The sequence below is a fragment of the Ursus americanus genome, chromosome 18 (assembly GCF_024610735.1).
Source record: "Ursus americanus isolate L20-20 chromosome 18, mUrsAme1.1.p, whole genome shotgun sequence".
Taxonomy (NCBI): domain Eukaryota; kingdom Metazoa; phylum Chordata; class Mammalia; order Carnivora; family Ursidae; genus Ursus; species Ursus americanus.
The window spans coordinates 6899653-6918426 of NC_142144.1; the positions used below are offsets into that span (position 1 = coordinate 6899653).

Below are 18774 nucleotides of genomic sequence, written 5' to 3' on the forward strand. Positions count from 1 at the left end.
CCCACGGGCTTGTCCCCATCAGCCACCCCCCTCTAGTCTGAGCCCACTATCCGTCTGTACCAACTCCGAGCTGAGCTCCTGCTTCATCCGCTGCTTGTCCCGGGGGTGCACAGCCGGGTCCCTAAGGTAGCGCACGGCCTGGGAGATGAGCAGGTAGAAGCAGTTCTCCATGGTGAACATCAGGAGGGACCTGGGGAGAGGGCAGGGCAGGCTCTGTCGCAGGGGGCCAAGCGGGCCGGCAGCAGGAACGGCGCCGAGCCAACGGGATGGCTGACCCACAGCGGCCCTGACCCCAGCTTGAAGCCCAGGAGGGCTTTTCTTACTTCAGCGTCCTGGTCCCTTCCGCTTGTGTGCTGAGCCCCACAGCCTGGGTGAGGGGCTCCTTTTTCTTGTCCAGCTGGAGGAAGAGAAACGGGGTTAAAAAAAAAAAAAAAAGGTAACAGTAACAGGTGTGACTCACTGTGCGCCTCCTCCCGGCAGGTCCTGCGCTAACCAGCGGTCTGCTACCTCACTTGGGCCCAGGCAGGCTGTCACGTTCGTTCGGGAAGAGGAACAGGCTCGGGAGGGCTCATAACGGGCTTGAGGCCACAGTCAGGCAGTGGGAGACCGGGAGGAAGCCTGGAAGGCTGGAAGGGCCGGAGTCTGACGGCCCCCAACTTACCTCTCCAAGCATGTTGAGGGCCACGTTCACTGTGGCCAGAAGGGTCCCGAAGGAGGGGGCCACTTCAGAGTCAAAGGTGGGCGTGGTAAAGCTCAGGGCAAACAGGAAGTTGTATTCAGCGAGGTCCAAGGACTGCAAGGCAAGATGGGAGCCATGCGGAGCCCCGCCAGGAGCCCGGACAGCTCCTGGCGCAGAGCCGGGTGCGGGAGGGCCGGCGCGGCCGGTACCTGGTCCAGGAGGATCTGGCAGACGTCGGGGGTGAAGTGGCGCAGGGCCGCCAGGGTCCTGCTGAGGATCCTGAGGAGCCCGTACTGGACTGTGCGTAAGGCCCGCTGCTCCGAGGCCTCCGCGTCAGCGCTGGGCTGCTTGGTGGAAGGGCAGGAGGGGGGAGCCGGGGCAGCAGTGGGGAGCCGCTGAACTCGGGGGGCAACAGCTGAGGGGAGCCCGTCCCCATTTTTGCTCTGAGGGAGACAGAAACAGAGGTGGAACCACGAGACGCCGGGGCGAGGCCGCAGCCGGCAGGGGTGGGGGTGGGGGGCTCACCTGTAAGCAGTGCTGCAGCATCTTGCGGCTGTGCAGGAGGGAGGCGCAGGCCTGGCACAGGTAACCCAGGCTCACCTGCAGCGGACATGGGGCCGAGGCGGGGGGCACTCAGCAGCAGCCCAGTGCTGCGCTTCCTCCATCTCTGAGCGCCTGCGGGGCTCACCTCCCACGTTCTCGGGCTGCGGATCTTACAGCCACTAAGGACGCCTGCCTACGACCTGGGGCAAGAGGGGCCTGGGAGGTGTCCCTGGGCCCCAGCTCAAGGCCTAGCACATACGATGGGTCCTAACTGAAGAACTGAGATGGGGAGGGGCGCCCGGCTGCCTCAGTTGGTAGAGCACGTGGCTCTAGATCTCAGGGTCGTGAGTTCGAGCCCCACGCTGGGTACAGAGATTGCTTAAACTTTTTTTTTTTAAAAAGAAAGAAGATGGGGATCATTTTCCCATCTTACAGAAGAAAAAGGCTCAGAGACCGTGAAGTGACCTGACCAAGGTCAGACAAATGACAGGTGCCTGTCTGACTCCAGGACCCGTTCTTTCCCTACCTTCCCTACCCCCTGCTCCGTTGGCCTATCGTCTCCAACTGAGCCAAGATCTTAAGCTGCAGGGCTGCCCTTTACTCTGGAAAAAAACTTCAGCTTCAGAGAAAGCAACACGAAGAAACCAAAGCGTGTATTCGCTGAACGAAATGCCCACGTCCCAGGAATGGGCCTGCAGTTCCCCAGAGGTGCCCCAGAGTGCCCGCTGCCCCCGCACCCAAGCACTTCCCCAGACCCTCACCCCAGGAACCAGGTCCGAGGCCCCACCTGCACGTCCCGCATCAGCTGAGGCAGGTGGAAGTGCCACTCCTTCATGAAGTTGGAGAGCTGCAGAATGAAGCCCACCGTGTGGTCGGCCTCCTCCAGGCAGGCCAGGCTCTGCACTGTCCTCACCGCACTGAGGCACTGGGAGGGGACAGATGGGGAGGACGGGCTGAATCAGGGACCTGACCCACCTGCTCCTGCCCTTCTGCTGGGAGGACAGGTCCTGAGCCCACAAACGCAGCGGTGCTGGCACAACCCGCATCTCGGCTAAGAAGTTTCTGAATGGTCCTGAATGGCCCAGACCCCCGTATTACCCCAAGCCCCTCCAGACGATGCCGGCAGCCCCGCACCTGTAAGGTCCGCTCCTGGTGAACACCCACGAAGTCCAGGGCCTCGGTCAGGAAGTTGTAGCGCAGCGTTTTCAGGAGCCGCTCCATCAAACACATGGAGAGGCGATAGACCCCCGGCCAAGAGGGGGCATCCACGGACTTCCGAGAGGTGCTAGGTGTCTAAGACACAAACAGCAGACAAGACGGGGACACACACCAGTGACTCCAGCTGACAGGCACATCAGGGCCTCCTTGCGACACAGCAGCTAGGGCAGCCGGACTGCTTGGAGGAGAAAACCCAGAATGGCCACGGCCACTGCCACGTGACCAGCAGGGCCCCAGGGGCCCCAGGCCAGTGGTTACAAGGAAAGAGCACTCAGCAGAGATATAAGAATCCTGGGTTCTAGACACTAACTAGCTATGTGGGCTTCTCGTGCTAGGAATCAGGGTGGGGGCAGGGACGAGTCCACACCGTCAGTGCATCAGACAAGCCGCTCATTTCCTGGGCGAGTAAAAGACCAAAGACAGGGAGGCTTTTCCACTGCCCCTGCAGTCCGGTGCCAGCCCAGGCCCCCGCGGGTCACGGCCCTCACCTGCACCGTCCCATTGGAGCTCAGCTGGTACACGCTCAGGAGAGGCAGACAAATGCTCTGGGTGATGCCAGCTCCAGCTACGGCCGTGGCTCCCTGGGAGGGAAAGAGCAGGAACGCGATGGGCCTTACCCAGCCCCACCACTCCCGGGACCTGGCCCCTGCAGCCCCCCTGCCCAGGGGCAGCTGGCGCGCTAGGGCAGACCAGAGCCCCCGGGACCATCGCAGGCGGCGCCGCACCCGCGCAGCGCAAGCAGGCCCCCTGCGGCCTGGGCTCGCCTCCTACCTGCTGGGTGCGGGCCAGAGCGAGGAGCAGGTGCAGCGCCGCCTCGGTGAAGTGCAGGTTCTGCTTCATGCGCAGGCTCACCTCCAGAGTGGTGGACAGGGTGGGCAGGACGGGGAGCCTGCGGGTCACCTGGAGCCACAAGTCGCCGTCCTCATCCACCTCACACAGCTCCTTGGCCAGGTGCAGGCCCAGGACACACACCTGCCGGGGCCCAGGGGCACAGATGGGCGAGAGTGAAGAAAGCAGTGCAGGGGGGAGGGGAGGACGACGACAGGCAGCCCTGCGCCAGGCCATCCCCACCCTCACATGGGTCACACACGTCTAAGTGAGCTTGACTCGAACAACTTGAGGGCTCCCGCGACCCCTCACAGGGCACAGACACTCCATCCTTGCTAACGAACCACCCCCTAGCGATGGTTCTCGACTCCTCTCTCTCCTGTTACCAAACTTCCCGAGTCACACCTGCTCACGGCACCCACCTCCGCCCCCCTTGCAGCACTACTGCCCCCGCCTCCCAGACGGTCCTTCTTCACCCTCCTGGCCCCGCTCCAATGGATTCTTCATGCCAGCAGCTTCTCCAGCTTATTTTTGACCATGACTGCACAGTAGTAAATACTTTGTGTGTGTTCAAAATACACACGCGGATGTATTTTCCTACCCTTCCAACCTGCAAAGCACACTGAACTTTCTTGTACGCTTTATCCTGCTTCATTAGGAAAATGCTGGTGGTAACCAAATGAGCTCAGTTTGAGGCCCACTGTAGCAGGTCATGACCCAGTTTAAAAAACGCTCCTCTATAGTGCGGCCGGGGGGATCTTCCCAGAGTCCGAATCCGATCATTTCTCTCCCCTGCTTAACTCCTTGAGTCCTTTCCTCTCTCGCTTAGAAGCCAGATCAAAGATGCTGCTAGGCCCGCTGGTCATCCCGCCCCCCCGCACCCCAGCCTCACACAGCTTCGCTCACCCCAGCCTCTCCTCTGGGCTCCAGGGGACCACGGCTCACCAGCCCTGTTCTCGCCCCCAGATCGTCCCTGCTCCCTGTGCCTGCCTGGCTCTACCAATGCTTTACGTCACAGCTGAAAGGGTGGCTTCTTGCTGAGTCCCTAGGTTAAGTGAGACCCCAAGCTGTAGGTTCTCCTGGTATTTCTCCCCTGCGGGACTTGCCATGATGGAATCCTGACAGGTCTCCGTGTCATCTCTGCTCTGTTAATGTCCTCCGCCAGGCTGCGAACTCTAAGTGCAGTGACTACATGTCTCCTTCACTAATCACCCCTGGGGCCTGGCACCGCACTTGCTGGATGTGCGGGGGCAGGACACACTACTCCCCAGGGCGCTCCCTCACCCCGTCACGCTGGTCCTTGTGCCGCGGCCTCGAGCAGTCATCAGTCTCCATGCTGTCCTTGTCCTCTGTGGCACCACCCGATGCCAGACTATGGCGGGTCTGGTCGAAGAGCGCGATCACCTCTTCTTGGAGGGTCTCACAGACGTTCAGCACCAGCTGCGAGTACTGGGGGATGTCACTCACTGCAGAGCACAGGCAGGGAGGGACACGGTCATGCTCACCATGTCAGTTCTCAGGGCACACCGACGTTCCCTCCCCAGGAGGGCGGAGAGAATGTACGGTGCTGAGAGGAGGGGATCTGCCCAGGCTGGGGGGACAGATGGGAGAGGAAAAGAGTTTTGTTTTTAAAGATTTTATTTATTTATTTCAAAAGAGAGAACACAAGCAGGGGGAGCAGCAGAGGGAGAGGGAGAAGCAGACTCCTGGCTGGGCAGGGAGCCCGATGCGGGCTTGATCCAAGGACCCTGGGGTCATGACCTGAGCCAAAGGCAGACACAACCAACTGAGCCACCCAGGTGCCCCGAAAAAGAGTTTTCTTGACACTTGTTCAAGACTGTCAGCACAGACCACAGAGAAATATCTGGCTCAAAACCAGATGAAGCCCCTCCAGGCCGGCTGTCAGTGGGACGGGGAGACGGCTGTCCCCACTCCCCTCTGCCCCTCACCTCTCATCTCCTTCATCTGCAGCACTGTGATGAATGCCGAGAACACCTTGGCCTTGGTCTTCTCCATGAGCTGCTGGTCTGCCTGCAGCACTCCTTCTAGAATCTCCGTCAAGGGCCCAAGGATTTCATCCACAGATCCTAACTCTCTAGAAACAATAAGGGGCAGAGAGGGAGGGAGCACACACCCCACATAAAGACCACCAAATGCCCCCGCTTCATCTCAGGAGGCCCACCGGGCAAGCCTGCCTTACCCCCTCTGTTTGCTAGGTCAGTCCCGTTCCCTGCGATGCAAAGCTAGCCTGTTTCACACCCATTTTCTCCCCTTCGGGCAAGTGAAGGGGGAGGCGACTGGAGAGGGAGGCCCCTCCCCTGGCCCAGCCTCACCTCTTCCACTGCCGGAGAAGGATGAGCAGCAGCGTGCAGAGCATGGAGCCCAGGCGGAGGCAGCTCACGGAGGCCGGGACCAGTAGCTGGGGCGAGATAGCAGACTGGTCAGAAGTCGGGTTTCCCGTGAGCCCACGGGGCTGGAAGATCTGAGCTCCGCCCACAGGACCCCTTTTAGCCTCATGCCTGTCCTTCCCAGCAGTGAGCTCACAGGGCTGGGACGGAGGCGAGAGCCCTCGGAGTGGCACCGCGGCCTCAGGCCTTCCAGGCCGCCGGAGCCCCATGACCCGCCCGCTGGGCCGCTACACACTCGTGAGCTGCTCCAGGGCTCTGGAGACCCTGTCCCTAGAAGGAACGTGGACTCCCCCAGACACACTTACTAAGGCTTTGGTCCCCTCAAGCACATCAAGGAAGAGCTGGCGGCGCACCGCAGAGTCCGTCAGGTGCATCACCTCCGCCTACCAGGGAACGGGAAAAAATGGCATCGGGGAAAACTTTCAAGACTTCAGAAGCCACGAACTGTAGGGGCCTCTGTCAGGCAATTAGTCACTGGTAAGTCAGTCTTCCTAATTAATTGTCTCCCTGTGGTTTCTTTGTCCACCTTGAGATGTGGTCAAAATCGGATCAGGTTCACTCCTCCTCCTGACAACGTCCCTCTTCTGCTCAGACCCTTCAAACGCTTCCTTCCCAGCGCTCTGGAAATACAAACGAGGCCAAGAGACCGCCCCGGGATCTGGTCCAACGGACTCCGGGATCACTACCACTTGTGCTCGTGCCATTCCGGCCTCCTGGCCTCCTCCTTCCCGCGTGAACACAGCACACCAACCCTTTTCCACTCTGGACCCAGCACATGTGATACCATTTGCCGAGACTACTCTTTTCCATGGGTTCTCAGAAATGCACCATGGAAAACGCCTTGGTACATTCAGGTCTCAGTGTGGACATCACCTCCTCGGAGAGGGCCTCTCTCACGGCTCCTGTCCTACTGAAGAGCTCACTACCCTAGCACCCTTCACAGTGAATTATCACAACCTCAACCTAGATTTCTTTGGGAATTTGTTTACAATTTGCTTCCCTCGTGAGCCACTCTCCACAAAATCAAAGACCTTATCTGCCTTATTCACTGCTGCATCCTCGGGCGCCTGACACGTGGTGACCATTCCACTAGTTTCTGTTAAATGAGTAAGCAAACGGTCAATATCCTAGACTGAATCAGCTAGTTCTCCTAAAAAGAAAAAGGATGGCAGGATTTCCAGAACTACAATTCAAGACCTGTTGTACATCTCGTACCGCCCGGGGACACAATTAGGAAGACTGTCACGACTTTGGGTGGTAATGGACGGTCACTGGACTCATCGTGGGAATCCTTTCGCAGTGTATAAAAATACTGAATCATTCTGATGTCCACTTGAAACTAACAGAACATTAAATGTCCGTTATGCTTATATTAAAAAAAAAAAAGCTGCTGCCTCCCAGCTAGGGCCTAAAGGCAGGTGACACAGAGGCTACCCGCGCAGGAACTGAGCGTTCCCCAAAGACCACCTTGCCCTCTGCAGTGTCTGCAGTCTCCGGGGCTGCAACCATAGTGACACAGCAACGTCCCAAGGTCATGGGCAGCCTGGCACAGGGAACAAGTCACCCATGGAAGATACAAGAGCATGTTTGGAACAAGGGACATCCGTCAAGCCCAAGTTATTCATGAAGTCAAGATATCAATCTGGATTCCCCAGGGAAGAACAGTTCAACACTAAGTCCCCACTACACAACACGATGGGGTAAACCACACACACACACACAGACACACAAAGAAAAAAACGCAGACTCTTCTCAAATGCTAACTCTCTCTCTCTAAAAACCAACTCTCAGTAGACACAGTACATAGACAATGCCTCTGTTCTTTTTCTAAGACCAGGAAATGCAGTTTCTAGAAGCAATAAAAACACACTGCTCTCTCGAGAGGGTGCTGCTGCAGCTGTCCCAGCTGCCTGCTGGCCAGTCCGCAAATATTTACCCAGAGTGCACAGGGCACACACCCGAGCAGGTGATGCGACACGTGCAAGAGAAGCAGATGAAGAAAGGGGGCCCCTGAGACCCATCCAGGGCCGGAAGGCCAGCTCCAGGAGGCTTTTATGAATGTCGCAAGAGATTTTAAGTCACTTCTCTGCATTTTTCTTCAGGGTCCCTTGTTGGATCCAACACCCTGAGCAGCCCACAGAAGCCCCCCGTCTATCGGCACAGAACTGTCACATCTGAACTCTCAGGGAATATCCCTGGTTCATCCTTCATCCCAAGGGGCTGTATCCGTAAGGCATCCCGGCAGCCGGCTGCTAGGGCACCCAGTGAAAACCACTCCACGAGGCTCTTACGTGACTGGTGGCAATGATGAGCAGCATCCTCCAGGCGGACACCAGCATCTGATACTCCACGAGGCAGGTGCAGCTGCTGCCCTCCGTGTCGGCTGTGTGCACGGCCAATGACTTGACGTATCCTGACCAGTAGGCAAAGCGTTTCTCGCTGGAAAATTTCTTAAGCGTATCTTTTAATGACTGATCTAATGAGCCCCTAGGGTGTCAAGAAAAAACAAAGCCTACAGTTAGGTTTTGAAAGCAGACGGAAATGTAATGGGCACAGACCCTTGTCGAGGCAGAGAAAGCGACCTCACTTGGGCTTAAAGGCAGACGGCTCCGGTCACCTCCACTGTGTGGGGCTCATACTTCTTGCTCAACATAATGGGTTAGGTTGAGGCCTTTTCCAGGATTCCTCCTCCATGAAATCCCAGGCACATGGAGTTTGCTTCACAATAACTCTCTCTGACAATCATAAATGCCATCAATGGACTGGCCAGGGACATAACTCAGTGGCCCTCCATAAATGGCTCCAAACCAGCTCTCTCCTCTGCCTTGGCTCAAAGAGCCACGCACCCAGTGGCAGGCCACCACGCACCCCTCACCCAAACCTTAAATTAAAATCTCAAAAGGGGAAAGGACTCACTTAACTACATAGTATATCTCCAAGCAAATTATCTTCATGATGAGGGCACAGGTTTCCAGGATGCTGGGCTATGAAGGGGGAGAGCAGAGCAGACACCAATCAGGAGGAGAACCTCTTCCCTGGTGTCCCCCATGACGGAACAGAGCAGGGACCTGATACTTAGAAAACAAGGAAGCCCAATCTCTGCAGATGCAGGTGGGCATCTGCAATGTGGGGTCCACAGGGTCTCCAAGTGAGTGGAGAAGACCACAGAGCCGTCAACGCAGAGCAGGCCATGCCGCTTTCCTTCCCAAGCAAGATATCAAAAGGAGAGGAAGCAAGCACACCTCTGAGAAAGAAGTTTCCAGTGAAGAAAACACTCTTGTTGCTTAATGAGGGGACGTATCATTTCCTACACCTCAGTCTCACCTCCCAGCCTGTCCTCCCAGAGACTCTCCGCCCGTCCCACCCTTCACCCCGGCTTACCTCAGAGGTTTCTGAGGGAGGAGAAAGGGTTCCAAACAGTGGACTGGTTAAATTCTCCCAAAACTTGGGTCTGCAAGGAAAATACATTTGGAAATCATACTTTCTCTCATGCAGGACTTCCTGAAGTTCTGCCCACCCGCCTCAGCTGGTTACTTGTCTATACTGTACCCATCTCAGTCCTAACATGTGTCTCATGGGTCACCTGCTCCTACATAAATGTAACGGGTTCCACAGGTAAAACCATGTTTTCTTGTTAAGAAACACAATTGTATGTATGTTTAGAGTTGACCAAAAAAATTCTCATGATTTGTGCCGCCGTGCATTTCCCACAGCCCCACAAAGACAGTGGGGAGGGAATAAGGACGCAGACTCCCGTGGTCAGCCTTTTGAATGTCCCTTCCCTTTGTGCAAACTGGGTCCTGGAGAAGAGGAGGAGTTTCATTCAGTTCAAGGGCTTGAGCAAGTCACTCTCATCTGAAGCTACTATTTCTCGAGAACAATGGTTTTGAAGGGGTTGGCGAAAGGGAAGAACACACAAGGCAGGAAAAGGAGGGCACCCTAAAATAAACACGTCTCTGCCTTCGGGTAAAGATGACACTTGCTGGCGGCGGCAGCAGAGAACGACTAAGAGTCACGCTCCCGCACAATGAACCAGGCACTAAGCGCTTCTTATGCGGCTGCTGAGTGAGCTGTCACAACAAACCTCGAAAGTAGAAACTACTATTACTCCCATTTTGCAGACACAAGCCTTGGAAGGAAATCCCTCCCAGAGTCAGACTCACTTGGTTCTAAGGACCAGCATGGCACTGTCCCGCCGGTCCTGCCACAGGGCGTGCAGAAAGGCAATGGCCGCCCGATGCAGCAGGGGTGGACACCAGTAGCGGTCCTGCTGCTGCGAATCGATCAGCTCCAGCACCGCGTGGAGGCAGCTCCAAGCCCCAAGGCTGAATTCCTGCGAGAGGGCCGAGCGAGAGTTCAGTCCCTCAGCCGCCGCCGGCAAGCACACCCGTGGGGCCCGCACGCACCTCCCAGGGAGCCGCCTCCCAGCTTCGTCCCAGGCGCGGGCTCACCTTGGAGCCATCACTGCCATCCTTCACCTCCAGATTCAGAAACAGTTCAATGAGGCCTGGCTGAGTCTCCACCGCAACCGTGAGGAACTCCAGAATCATGACTTTGATGCGCATGTCCTCAATCTTGCTCTGCAGTCGGGTCAGGAAGGCATCTCGAATGGCAGCCGCATCGTTGCCCAGGCAGGCGTACACCGACATCGGGGCCACCTGGTGGAGACCAGACACACAGACGTAGAGCCTACTTTTAGAAAAACCTCGACAAGCTCCTGCAGAAGGGTACTGGAGAACTCACAGAAAACGCGCGGAAAGGGAAACATCCAGATGGATAGCTCCAGGTTAGAAGGGACAATGTGTCAAACTACAGCACGAAGTGCCCAACAATTCACAGAAGAAATAGCGACCAACATAAAAACATGCACAACCTCTCTCGTGGTTCAAGAAATGCAAGGTAAAAAATGAGACGATACTGATTTGCCTATTAGATTGGCAAAGATGAAGAAAGTGATGGGGCCACTGTGGCAGGGATACGAGATTTGGTGTTAGGAGTTCAAAGCGTCGGGCCGCCGGGCCGGCTCAGCACGTGGAGCGTGCGACTCCTGATCTCGGAGCCGTGGGTTCAAGCCCCACGATTATGTTTAGAAAAGAAAAAAAGCATAAACTGTAACAATCCTTTTTAGAGGACAATTTAGAAATGTCTAAAAAATTTAAGATGTTCACTAATACCTAATCTTTAGGAACTGAAAACAGAAGTTTATGGAACTCTGTGGACAACAGTCCCGCAGCACTGCCTGTAATAGTGAAAGATAAAAAAATAGCCCAAATCAATCAGGATGCATCCATTCTGGGGCATACCATGTAAGCATCAAAGACAATAAAGTAGCCCAAATGTGCCCACGTGGAAAGACTACAAGATCTGGTGTTCCGTGAGAAAAGCTAGTCATAAAACAGTACGTATGGGGCGATTCTACTTTTGTAAAGAACAAAAGAACACACCAAACATCCTTTAATACCTAAGCACAGATAAAAAGAAATCTGCCTGGGAGGCTCAGTCTGTTGAGCGACTGACTCTTGGTTTCAGCTCAGGTCACAATATCAGGGTTGTAAAATCGAGCCCCACACTGGAGCCCGCACTGGGCATGAAATCTGCTTAAGATTCTCTCTCTGGGGGCGCCTGGGTGGCACAGCGGTTGGGCGTCTGCCTTCGGCTCAGGGCGTGATCCCGGCGTTATGGGATCGAGCCCCACATCGGGCTCCTCTGCTATGAGCCTGCTTCTTCCTCTCCCACTCCCCCTGCTTGTGTTCCCTCTCTCGCTGGCTGTCTCTATCTCTGTCAAATAAATAAATAAAATCTTAAAAAAAAAAAAAAAAGATTCTCTCTCTGCCCCGTCTCTCTCTCTCTCTCTCAGTCTCTTAAGGAAAAAAAAAATCAGGAGCAATGCATACCAATCTGCTCCTAGGGATTCGTGGAATGAAGAGATCATAGCGGACCTTAATTTTCTACGTCACATTTATCTGCAACGTTTCAATATTTTAAAATAAATACGCATGTCTTTCATAATCAGGAAACAAACCCTCATAAAACACCATTTATGTGTGGTGTGCATGAAAACACAATTTGTGTGTTGTGTGTATGACTACGTCACTTTAAACGTCAGAGAAGTCTTGGGGTGCCTGCGTGGCTCAGTTGGTTAAGTGTCTGACTCTTGATTTCAGCTCAGGTCGTGATCTCAGGGTCATGGGATCGAGCCCCGCATCAGGCTCCATGCTGGGCACGGAGCCTCCTTGGGATTCTCCCTCTCCCTCTGTCCCCCCTACATCCTGGCTCATGCACAAACGGGCATGCTTGCTCTCACAAATAAATAAACAAAATCTTTAAAAGTCAGAGAAGTCCAAGTTAGCTGTTTCTCTTGAAAGAAGGCAGGCGTGGCCTGAAGCACGAAGTCAGCTTTCTGGGGCTTGGCTGGTAAGTGGGAACATACCGTGGCCAGACGTTTCAGCAGCTGGATGGCAAGACGCGGCAAAGCAGGATCGTGTTTGTGGTAGATGTATTTGGCAAGAACAGCAATGAGGTTGTTCCCATGGGCGCCTGCAGAAGCACAGGAAACAGGTTAGCCATCAAGTGTGCCTACGTCAAGCTCTAAGAGAGGCTGTTAGTCACAAAGGCTCACACACGTGAGGGAGTTTACGGCCCTGAAGTACTTGGGAGGGCCAGAGCAAATCCAGGTGGCCATACCATTCTTTTTTTTTTTTTTTTTCAGTAGCCAAGGGGACACGCAGGATTTGGAGGTAAACAGCCCAATCCAATTCATTAAGAGCAGAAAGAGAGACATTTTGAAAAAAACAGGTAGTCTCTTAACAGGTTAGAGAAAGACATCATCCTGAAGAGCTGCACTGAAATGCAAAAATTATCAAAATCCCAAAATGATCCAAGTAGAATAGGTCGTAGACGTGACCCAACCACCTACTTAAAAGTGAGGTAACAGGGCCCCAAAGGGATTAAATGAACAGTGCACGGCCAAAGAGTACAGCAGTCGGTATTTAACACGTACTATGAACTTCTCTCCATGATTTACAAACAGTAATCTTACCTCCAGCGTAATCCTATAAGGTAGGTCCTACTATTATCCTCATTTTACAGACGAGAAACCCGAGGCAGAGTTGCTTAATAACGAGCCCAAGGTAACACGGCCGATTAGAGCCAAAATCTGAAGGAAGGCAGTCTGACTGAACATGGGCTCTTAACTGTTATTCCGTCATCAACAGGAGGCAGACGTGAAGGACGTTCCAGCCCTCATTTCTAAGTCCAGGATGGGAGCTGGTGATCATTCCCAAATCCCCTCCAGGAATTAGTCAGAAAACACTGCCGGCCTCTAACGACACAGACCGAAGGATGTCCTTGAGGGCAGAGCCCTGCCGCTCGGAGGAGCGGTACGTACCGTGCTGGGTGAGCGCCTGCTCCAGGGGGGACACAACATTGGAAGGCGGTTTCAGCCGGATAACATTGTTGGTGACGGAGAACGCCAGTTTCACTGTCTTGATCAGCAGCTGGCCCTGCCCCTGGCCCTCTGCCCCATCACTAGGGTGCCAAACGGAAACCAAAGTTGATTCAGACAACATGACTTCATTCACAACATATGTGCTCTCATGAATTAGATTCCAACAATAATCCCAGAGTTCAACAGCTTCTGTGAGAGGCCCCAGTCCAAACTAGGAGAGAGGAGGAGCAATCAACTCCCTTTGCTACGTGCCAGTCCACACAGCAGCTATGAGGGTATATAAAGGCTACGTCCTACGGGTAACAGGACTGTCTTTAAAAAGCTACCGCACAGTAACTTACACTGGAATTCTTAGAACACGCAGGCACATAAAGACAAATGGGGAAGGGCGGAGGGAGCCCTACCTGCGGGGCTGAGCGGCCATCACCATGTCGATGGTGTCCACGCCAACGCCCATGATATTGATGACTGTCTGCCCTGCTTCTGTGTAGGCCAGGCTGCAAATGCAGAGAGACTGCAGGCTGGGGCTGTGGCTGCAAGACAGACATGTTCCAAGTCACCAGGGAGCCACCAAGTTTATTACTGGAGGGGAAGGGCCCTGTCCAAACCGAACCAACTGGACATCACTGAAATAAAGCAACTCTCTGACAGATGAAGATGCTCTGATCACTTTCCTTAAACAGACTTGATCTTAGGGGCGCCTGGGTGGCTCAGTTAAACGTTTGCCTTCAGCTCAGGTCATGATCTCGGGGTCTGGGGATCGAGCCCCACGTAGGGCTCCCTGCTCTGCAAGGAGTCTGCTTCTCCCTCTCCCTCCCCCTCCCCCGCGCGCTTCTCTCTCTCAAATGAATGAATAAAAATCCTAAAAAAAAAAAAAAAAAAAAATAGACTTGATCTTGGAAACCACCCTGAGAAGCTATCTTAATGTCTTATCAATTAATGGATATATTTACTGAAATGAATAATTATTAATCCATACAATGGACTGCACGGAACCATTAAATCAAGATAGATCTGTATGAAGTGGCATGGAAATGAAATTCCAGAGCAGACAGTATAAGCAGAGGAAAACATCTAGCAGAAAACACACTAACGTCATAGTCATCTCCAAGAAGCAGGTGTAGGAAGGGCACTACTTCCCAACGAACATGGGTGACTTTTGTAAAGATCATAAGAAATTATTTATATGTGTGTGTGTGTGTGTGTGTGCGTGCGCGCACGCGCGCCCGTGCTCTGGCACACACACAATCTCACTAGGGACAAGCTAGTTTCCACTTCATTTCTCTTCTCGACCCACAGGGAGAAAGGACACAGTCCAGTGGCAAGCAAATCGGAACCTCAAGAGTACTGAGCTCTGGGCTCAAGCAAGCTGAGTTCTCTGGAAGGACGAGGTGGCCCCGCACAGCAGAAGCCCCTGTCCTCCCGTGGGGAGTGGTGGCATCCGGGCATACCCGGCTCGAGCAGCCCCCCCCCACATACCTGCCGTGTAGGTCTGCCTCATGGCACAGGTTCAGGATGGCGTGAATCAGCTCCAGGATCAGGCAACCTGGACTCCAGAAAAGACACAGGAATGATGTGGCCTTGTGTGATGACCCTCATCCCAAGAAACGGGGGACAAGACCTCTAGGGAGCCAGGAGCTGCTCAGGTTGTCCCTGCGCATGCCTTCCTTACCAATCTGTTCTCTCACACCGTGGGAGTTGTAACGCCACTTGTGATAGCCGGGAAGCATCTCCTTCAGCACAAACATGACACAGGGCACCAGCCCTTGGCTCTGGGTACTGCCAAGCTGCCCCTACAAGAAACCATGCTGTGAGGACTTATGCCATTAAAGGAAGTGTTTTAGCTACCAGAGATTTAACTCGAAACCTAAAGGTCCACAGGATATCTTGACAAACCCTGGCAAACATTAGGGTTCAACGGGGCCCAAGCTGTAGGTTTCTCGGAAATAGAGAAAGAGACTAACGAGACAATGTCACAATGTCCCAAAAGGCAGCTACGTGAAGGGTACAGAGGAAAGTTAAAACTGCGGAGGGGAGAGGTACCGTAAACATGAAGGACGTGGGACGGGGAAGGCTGGTTTCACGGTCACGTGCCAGCCACACCCCTGACCTCTGCTCTGCCCCTGGAATCCCAGAAAGGAGCTCTAATCCTCGCAATTCTGTGTCTAATGCTACGTTACCATCAGCTTCCTCACCTCTAAGCGGGGATTCTTTACTTCTGCTCTTCATCCCTATCTCCACACAGGACTGCTTCTACTTTGTAAGCACCTGTTCATTGATCCTTGCAGGCAGGAAGCGGGCCAAGTGCTTTTCGTGTGTGGCCCTCTCCACAACTCCGTGGAGGAGAGACCATTTAATGACTCCTACTTTACAGAGGTTCTAAGAAATTCTTTACTCGCCCAAGGCTGATGCAGTAGGCAGGTCAACCTGAAATGTAAACCTAATTCTGTCGGACTCCAAAATCTATTTCTCAAACTGAACTATGATCCATTAGTGGATTGTGAAATCACCTTATTAGAAACTATCTGAGTGCCCTTTGCATTGTCAGAGTAGTGCTGAATTGTGAAACGCTGCTTCAGGGGTCCACACACACAAATGCATATACTGAGTCATGATATAAAATGTATGTATTATTCTGGGCGACATATAAAGTACCCATTACAGAATCTGACACAGAGTCAATACTCAACACACAGAAACCGTTAACGCCGTAACCTCAGGACAACTGTTGCGCCTGCAGACATGAGGACGACAGGACAGAAACTATTTCAGGTGATTCCATCTGACCAGCTCTCACCTTGACAAGAGTGGTGATCAGACGCAGAAAGGCCACAGTGACCCCATACTCGCCCTGGGGCTGCTCGCTGTTCATCAAGAGGCTTCCGTACCCTCCGGCATTCATCCCCTCCGCACTGGAGAGAACAGAGGCAGGGGAATCAGGGTGGGGCAATCTCAGGGTTTCCAGAAACTAATCACAGAGCATTTTTGTTACTACCCAGATGGCTTGGGCCCCAACAGGAATTCTCTGCAGAAGAATTCATCAAATCTAGGCAATTCTCTACCCACGCTGAACATAAAGAACGTGTTTTATTGATGTACAACCTCAAGAGGTTTAAAGAAACCAAATAAACACCTGAAAAACATCCTTTCGTCTTACAAGTAAGAGAGGGCAAAGAGACAATGCTCAGGTAGGAAAATGGAGCCTGTGCATTAATAACTGTCCAGCAGGTGAGCCCAAGTAGCCACGAAACAAAGAAAGGTACAGAGTGACTACGGCCTAAGAAAGAGAAACCAAGTCTCTGGATCTAGATACTTCTGGGTTCTCCAGCCTGGAGAGTTAACTCCCACGCACCTCGGGTGGTTGCCGCTGGATGAGAAATACATCCGTGGGGAAGCTTCTTTAAAAGGAAGGAAGCTGCCCTGGACCTGAAATGTGTATGGTGCTCCCAGGGAATACGCCCTAGCCAACCTAAGAAGACCTGGCTCACCTAATCATCTGACTCATGTTGGAGACCTGGTGGGCCACGAATGGTAAAAAGCCTGTGTGACGAAGATCAGTCCAGACCTGAGAAGGGAAAAGAAGAGCCCAATGTCCACGTGTCCCGTAATCCTAACCCTAACCCTTTCTGTGCACCCTTTTTTGGCTATCTCTCACCTTTGCCGGGTTCCGGGCAGCCAGAACGGTTAAGCAATTGACACAAGGAGCAATGACGTCCACCGGCGGGGAGACCACTGCCGTGAGCCTGGTGGGAGAACAGTGCACTCTACTCGGTAAAGTGAACACTACCATTTGTCCCGCCACAAATATTCTCCAGTCCTCTCTGTACAAGTCCCTCCTCTTAGCAGGGACAGAAACACAGGAAGGCCCTCAGCTGGGGACAGTCTTACACCAGGGTTTCCCACAGAGGAACGAGCATGGACGTGAAGCCAGCGGGTGTGCGACCAGATGCTCACCGCTGCAGCAGCATGTAGATGCGGGACGTGATGGGCAAGAGACAGTCCGCTATAGACAGATCCGTGCTGATGACCTTATGGACCAGATCAATGATGGGTCTGACCCGCTGGCAGTGCTGGATTACATCTGTGCGGAAAGAAAGCCAACAATTCCTTTAAGATCACGGAACAGTCTCTGAGACCCAGATAAACTACACTTATCCCAGTCTGAATGGTTTTCAATTTTATCTTGAGATTCTCCGTCCTCCAAATCTAAGCATGGCCGTTTTTCTTCCCTGCAGTCACGCCCCCCCAGCGGACCTCACCTGCAGTGGACACGACATGCAGCAGCATTTCGATCTCGCAGGTGAAGAGGGTCCAGCTGCTGTAGGAGTACTCCCAGCGCACCAGGTAAGCCCTGTCGTCCAGCACCACTTGGCCCACGGTGCCCTGAGGTATGCGAAGGTTGGTCTGACCCCCTAAGGGAGAGAGGAAAGGAAATGAGTCTAACATCTGAGAATACAATAGGAAAAAGTGACTCCTCCACCAGACACCAATATTTAGTCACACAGAGATGTACACGCTCTCTTCCTAGTGGCTAACACTGATACACTGCTTTCACCCAGGTTATAGCATGTGTCGGAATTCCCTTTCTTCTCAAGGCTGAACAACATCCCACTGTATACATGTACCACATTTTGCTTATCACTTTCATCTGTTGGTGGACCCTTATTTAAAATTGTTTTTGTATATGCCCTTTTACCCAACAGCCCCACTTTGGGGACTCCACGCACTAAAAATAAAAGCACCAGTGTATAGGGGCACATGTACCCAAGGCAGCATTGTTTGTAGTGGTGAAAAAAGTGACACAGCCTATATGTCCTTTAGAAGGAAAAACATATAAGATTCTGGAACATCCAGAATAATTCTGTAGTTACTAAAAAGAATGGGTCAGATCCGTATACAAGAAAAGCAACTTGCAGGGGCGCCTGGGTGGCACGGCGGTTAAGCGTCTGCCTTCGGCTCAGGGCGTGATCCCGGCGTTATGGGATCGAGCCCCACATCAGGCTCCTCTGCTATGAGCCTGCTTCTTCCTCTCCCACTCCCCCTGCTTGTGTTCCCTCTCTCGCTGGCTGTCTCTATCTGTCAAATAAATAATACTAAATAAAATCTTTAAAAAAAAAAAAAAAAAAAGAAAAGCAACTTGCAGGATGAATCTAGGAGAGCATACACAGCATGTAAAAGGACACACACCAGCTCTTAACACGGACTCCCCAACAGACAAGTCTCCACAGGCGAACTCTGTAAAGTGCAGATTGGTGCCATTTCTCTTGTTGCAATGACTGTGAATTATTTTTTAAATAAAACAATCTAATGATGCGAATAAGGGAGAAATGCACTAAGTTATCAATAAGCATAGTGGAGAGAAGGAACTGCTTTAAAGGCAGCGTGCATGAAAAAGTTAAAGCAGTCAAGATGACGTCTAAACAGAGGCTGAGGAAAAGGGCTACTGGACCCGGTCTCTCCGTCTTACCAAGAGGATAAAGGAGTTTGGACGTTTGCCTCCGCCATAGAGTTCCATCTTCATGGGAGATCACATCATGGGGCTTGTGCTTATAAAGTTCATTGTAGAAAGACATCTTATCCAAGAAACTATACACCTGCCAACACGCAGAAAAAAATCCAGCCACATGCTTACCTGGAGGACATGCAAGGGG

General features: G+C 53.1%; 1 protein-coding gene across 1 annotated transcript in view; it reads right to left on the bottom strand.

Moving 5' to 3' along the window:
• Window positions 1-18774, bottom strand: part of NUP188 (nucleoporin 188) — a 47135-nt gene that overhangs the window by 650 nt on the left and 27711 nt on the right. The window contains exons 15-43 of the mRNA XM_045770967.1: window positions 18591-18717; window positions 17383-17535; window positions 17078-17204; window positions 16779-16866; window positions 16612-16688; window positions 15921-16035; window positions 14796-14916; window positions 14603-14669; window positions 13528-13656; window positions 13064-13203; window positions 12107-12213; window positions 10128-10334; window positions 9840-10009; window positions 9058-9127; window positions 8593-8660; window positions 7968-8163; window positions 5982-6059; window positions 5602-5687; window positions 5218-5363; window positions 4553-4734; window positions 3212-3412; window positions 2929-3021; window positions 2357-2515; window positions 2010-2147; window positions 1205-1279; window positions 889-1122; window positions 662-793; window positions 324-397; window positions 61-190 (exon numbers count right to left, since the gene is read on the bottom strand). Coding sequence (XP_045626923.1) covers window positions 61-190; window positions 324-397; window positions 662-793; window positions 889-1122; window positions 1205-1279; window positions 2010-2147; window positions 2357-2515; window positions 2929-3021; window positions 3212-3412; window positions 4553-4734; window positions 5218-5363; window positions 5602-5687; window positions 5982-6059; window positions 7968-8163; window positions 8593-8660; window positions 9058-9127; window positions 9840-10009; window positions 10128-10334; window positions 12107-12213; window positions 13064-13203; window positions 13528-13656; window positions 14603-14669; window positions 14796-14916; window positions 15921-16035; window positions 16612-16688; window positions 16779-16866; window positions 17078-17204; window positions 17383-17535; window positions 18591-18717 — 3690 coding nt within the window. The remainder of the gene's footprint in view (window positions 1-60; window positions 191-323; window positions 398-661; window positions 794-888; window positions 1123-1204; window positions 1280-2009; window positions 2148-2356; window positions 2516-2928; window positions 3022-3211; window positions 3413-4552; window positions 4735-5217; window positions 5364-5601; window positions 5688-5981; window positions 6060-7967; window positions 8164-8592; window positions 8661-9057; window positions 9128-9839; window positions 10010-10127; window positions 10335-12106; window positions 12214-13063; window positions 13204-13527; window positions 13657-14602; window positions 14670-14795; window positions 14917-15920; window positions 16036-16611; window positions 16689-16778; window positions 16867-17077; window positions 17205-17382; window positions 17536-18590; window positions 18718-18774) is intronic.